The sequence below is a fragment of the Anarrhichthys ocellatus genome, unplaced genomic scaffold (genome assembly GCF_004355925.1).
Source record: "Anarrhichthys ocellatus isolate YVR2014 unplaced genomic scaffold, GSC_Weel_1.0 scaffold34, whole genome shotgun sequence".
NCBI lineage: Eukaryota > Metazoa > Chordata > Actinopteri > Perciformes > Anarhichadidae > Anarrhichthys > Anarrhichthys ocellatus.
In genome coordinates, this window is record NW_022280064.1 from 4033806 (window position 1) to 4038530 (window position 4725).

Sequence of the window (4725 nt, forward strand, 5' to 3'; positions counted from 1 at the left end):
GAGAGAGAGAGAGAGAGAGACAGACAGACAGAGAGAGAGAGAGAGACACAGACAGAGAGAGAGACACAGACAGAGAGAGAGAGACAGAGACAGAGAGAGAGAGAGACACAGACATACAGAGAGAGACAGACAGAGAGAGAGAGACACAGACAGAGAGAGAGAGAGAGAGAAAAATAGAGAGAGAGAAAAAGAGAGAGAGAGACAGGTCTTTTAGTCAAAAATAGTGATATTTGATTTGCTCTGGTTTAAACGCAGCATCTGTATTAACGGGATAAATAACTGGTATAATTGATTGTTGGCCAGCTCTAGTTTAAACAGTATTTATGCACAGTTGCAAATAAAGATCAGGCTACATTCATATCAGTAGTACTATACTACTATAGCATATATTAACTATGTTCCTGTGGTGCTGTGGACGATTGGTTCAGTCTTGCCTGATCCAAACAAATATCTCCAGAGCGTTGTAAAGTCCAAAAAGTCAACAATTGTTGAAAGAAGATCACGAAAATAACGAAATATTCTGCTTCTGCAAAACAGCACTTCTGCTCTCACACACGACGGAAGCAGCCGCTGTAACAAACACGAATAACATTTATACAACCACAACCACAATTTATTTTCTATTTCTTCAGCGTCATAAAATATGACGACAGACATTCAAAGCTTCGAGTGGTAAAACAAGCGGCGTTCAGTAGGCGCTAGTATTTTGGGGGTTTGACTCTTTTCCCTAAAACTTAATTGTGAAATTCGGTAAACACACAAAACACTCTCCGTCTTTAGAACGGAGCAGAGGAATGTTTCCATTGTGTTGACCGTCGCCTGGTGACAGCGCTCCCACACTTACACCACTTGAATGAAAGAAACATGTCCCGTACTTGACATCCCATAATAACAGTACCACCTCGCCAGCTCCTGTTTAAAGAGGCAGCACACAGTGCAGCTGCTGCAAGCGTCCGGACAGAACAGAAACACGTCACCGGTAGCTGAACATTCAGAGGATCAGACGTGTTTAAAATGTTTGATGATGGCGCGTTAATGTGCAGCAATGTGGATGATAAACACTGTTTACATCATCAGATGTTAGCTTGTGAACGCAGCGATCAACTTCTTCTTCATGTTACATTTCCTGCAGAAGCGTCATGTGTTCAGATCAAACGACACAGACGTAAACGATACTTCACTCAGATCATGAACTTGCAGACGCACATTAGCTTGCCTGCGACATAAATAATGGGTTTCTGAGAGAACTCAGCTAGCGATGTGACCCTGAACACACACACACACACACACACACACACACACACACACACACACAGTTTGTGAAATGGATCTCACAGCAATCATGTCTGCGTTTCAGTGCTGCACTTATTTGCAGGGCTTCATGTTGCACATGTTTGTATATTCTCTCTCACACACACACACACACACACACACACAGAGTGTGATTGAGAGCCAGATGCTGCAGCGGTGTGTGTGTGTGTGTGTTTCCAGACTGCTGGTTTAACAGCACAGTTAACCAGGAGGAGAGGTCTAATGTGGAAAATATGACACAGCTGTTTCTCAGCCTTTAGGCCTTTTATCAATCAGTACCTCATTAAATACATTATTATAACTGTAAGTAAGTATAATTGCTGTGATTATTGCCGTTACCGTTTTTCTTTTCATTAAAAATTTACAAAAACAGAAGAAAGGCCAACACTGGTCCACTTGTTCCTGCTGCTTCAACACGCTGGGTGAGGTTATTGCTGAAGTGGACATGCTATGCTTGTTAAATGGCTAACTGAATCAGGCTCTAATAGAGACGCCTCTTTGTGGACGCGTGTGTGCCTGCATTGTGTGTGTGTGTGTGTGTGTGTGTGTGTGTGTCAGAGCTAAATTTACTTTTCACTTCAGAAGCTGTTCAAGTGTCCCGCCGCATACATACGATCTTAACTCGTCCATGTTTATTGTAGGTACTGTACCTTGATATAAAATGCTGTCATTGGGCCAAAACAATCCTGTTTATCCTCATCCACAGAATCTGGTTCATTGAAAGCAATTTCTCGATCATGGATGGATGACAGTGCGCTCTTATTTTGAAACAAAGGCAAAATGAGTAGAGTTGAATCACTGATCAGTTTTTCTTTACACTTGCAGTGCGTTTATTCGGTTTCTTTTGTTTATACTTTTAATCTTTCTTTTTGTTTGTTTGTTGCTGAATATTCAGTCAAGTGTATTTATTTGAATGATTAGGGAGTGACATGTCTTCTGTCTGGCCAGCCTTTTCCAAACTATTTTGAACGCGCGGCGCGCTCCCGCGTAAAGGGGTGAAGAGCATTACATGACAGGGGTGCATTGTGCACCACAACACCGAGCTCACCGAGCCTCACCCCCACGCTGTGCTCCTCCGGACCCTCTTTAGAGTGTGCGACCTGCTCTACCCGGTTTAACGGTGACATTAACAACACCGGAAACAAAGAGGACGGGGAGGCGGAAACGCTGCGTAATCATTTACAACCCACGAAGCTGCAGCGAACTCACCGCGTGTGGGAGTGTTTTTGGGGGGTTAGACAACATCAATGAAACGATGCTGCATGTCTCACCAGGTCGATGAAGGTCAGGAACTTCCAGCTGCCTCCGTAGGTCTGGTGCGCCGGCATGTCCAGCGCTTTGTAGTGGCAGAGGATGGAGAAGTAGGACAGCAGGATGGCGACCCGGAGGACCTGCGAGGGGATCAGCGCCATGATGTCTGCGTCCTTCGTTCACCTGTTCACCTGTTTAGCTCTCTGCACCTGGTTCAACCGCCTTGTTTGTCTTTAATCCTTCTCTTTCTTTATTCGGCCTGTCTTCACCTCCCTCCCCGTGTCTGCACCTCTCGTGCACCCCACTGTCGACTGCTTCCGTGTTATGATGATGCAAGGGGGCGGGAGCACGAGGGGGCGTCGGTATACCCGTACTATGCTGGGACGTAGTACAGTTTATACAGTTTATTTAATGAATGGAACTATGTATTTTAAATCCCTTTGTCATTAAATTGAGCTGTGAGCTCATTTGTGTTTATTTGTATTTTAACTTCCGCTGTTATTTCATGTTTATAATCAACAAATGTCTTTATTCTTTGTTATTATTTTTCCTCATATGCTGCTTCTTTGCTCAATGTTGTATAACTTTTATACTATTTTTAAGATTTTTCTTATAATTTTGTACCTGCCATATATATCTTGTAAAGTGATATATAAATAAAGTTTATTATTTATGATTTGCCCAACACTGAGAGGATATGAAACAGACAATTTTCAGAACCGACTTTGGTAACAACAGAGGTATTCTATGAGTGTATGTACACATATAAACATAAAAGTAGTGTTCAATGATAAATACATACAAGATTATGAAATAAACTAATAAATAAGCACATTTATATCAAAAGTCAACTCAATTTTCATTTGGAGTTCGATTTGTTTTAATAAAGACATTTTTACTTTATTTAATTTAGCTAATCACATTCTATGACTTCTGAGTGGATTTCTGGATGTTTAAGAACAATGGAAATCAAATACAGTGATATGCTCAGAAACTGTAGTCACATTGAATCTAAAGACGTTATGTCTGAGTGTTCAGAGTTATGACTCAGAGAAGGAGTGTCATCTTTACGCGGATTTAAAAGTAGCTTAATTAGCCCTGAGCTGTGCGTCACAGCCACCATGTTTAATAACGAGCCAAAGGTCAAAGTGCAATAACTAACTTCCTGTTGTTTTCACCTCACAGAGAATCTGTCTCTCCGTGAGGAAAGACAAGTTCATATGTAAAACACCGTATGAAGGTGCAGAAAGAGGTTGGTAGCTTTCATGTAAATGTAATGATCTCTGTCACAGAAGGCTGACTTCCTGTTGTCAGTAGGTGGCGCTATGACTATAACCCAATATGGACGTGGAGATAACTCTTATCCAGCGTGTTGGAATTTGGGGCAGTTTGGACAATCAGCTTCCTGTGTCACGGCGAAACCTGCAGATCGCAGGTCTTAAAAGTTCCATACCTGTAAATTGTCTAAAATGGCGCATTGTCACATGACCTATGACGTCATCGTTGGAGTTATCGACTATTCCTTTTGCAATTTAGCATCACATTAGCAATTATCTCAGACGAATCTGATGAAACCTCTCGGAGGAGTTCCAAAAAGTTTGCATGAAATACATGAAAAACACAAAATTCAAAATGGCCGAATGATTGCGAAGCGGACTAATAATGACAATCTCTGCAGAAACAATACGTTCCATGCGGTGACAGTGCCAGGGACCGTTGGGCACTTTCATACTCGGCATTAATGATAATCTCTACAAAAACTAAAAGGTTGCACTGAAGTTCTTGCCCCCAAATAATTTTATTTTTGGTGCTCAGGCCCAAATTAAAAGAATACAACAAAAGTATAACTGTTTTAAAACGAGAGCTGTGCAGCTTTCATTTTGATGTACAGAGATATTAGTCCAAAAAGATATTCATACAGGACATATGAGTAGCCTTCTGGCGGTCCCTGTGGACTAAAGTGGTAGTGTCTCTGAGCGCCAGAGTCCCTTTAATTAGAAAACCTCTCATTCTACTGCAGCAGGGTCTGACAGTCTGATCCTCTCAGTCCTGGTTCTGGTTCTCCTGTGCCTCCCTTCCCTCCAGCGGGTCCAGCAACACGTCCTGGGTCTCCAGCGGCGTGCGGCTCCAATGACAGGATTGAACATATCTTTATAGATCTTA

At 42.2% G+C, this 4725-nt stretch overlaps 1 protein-coding gene across 1 annotated transcript in view; it reads right to left on the reverse strand.

The window, feature by feature from the left end:
• aig1 (androgen-induced 1 (H. sapiens)) overlaps window positions 1-2889 on the reverse strand; it is a 15861-nt gene extending 12972 nt beyond the window's left edge. Inside the window, 1 exon segment of the mRNA XM_031866212.1 lies at window positions 2421-2889. Coding sequence (XP_031722072.1) covers window positions 2421-2723 — 303 coding nt within the window. The 5' untranslated portion in view covers window positions 2724-2889.
• Between the last annotated feature and the right edge of the window lie 1836 nt (window positions 2890-4725).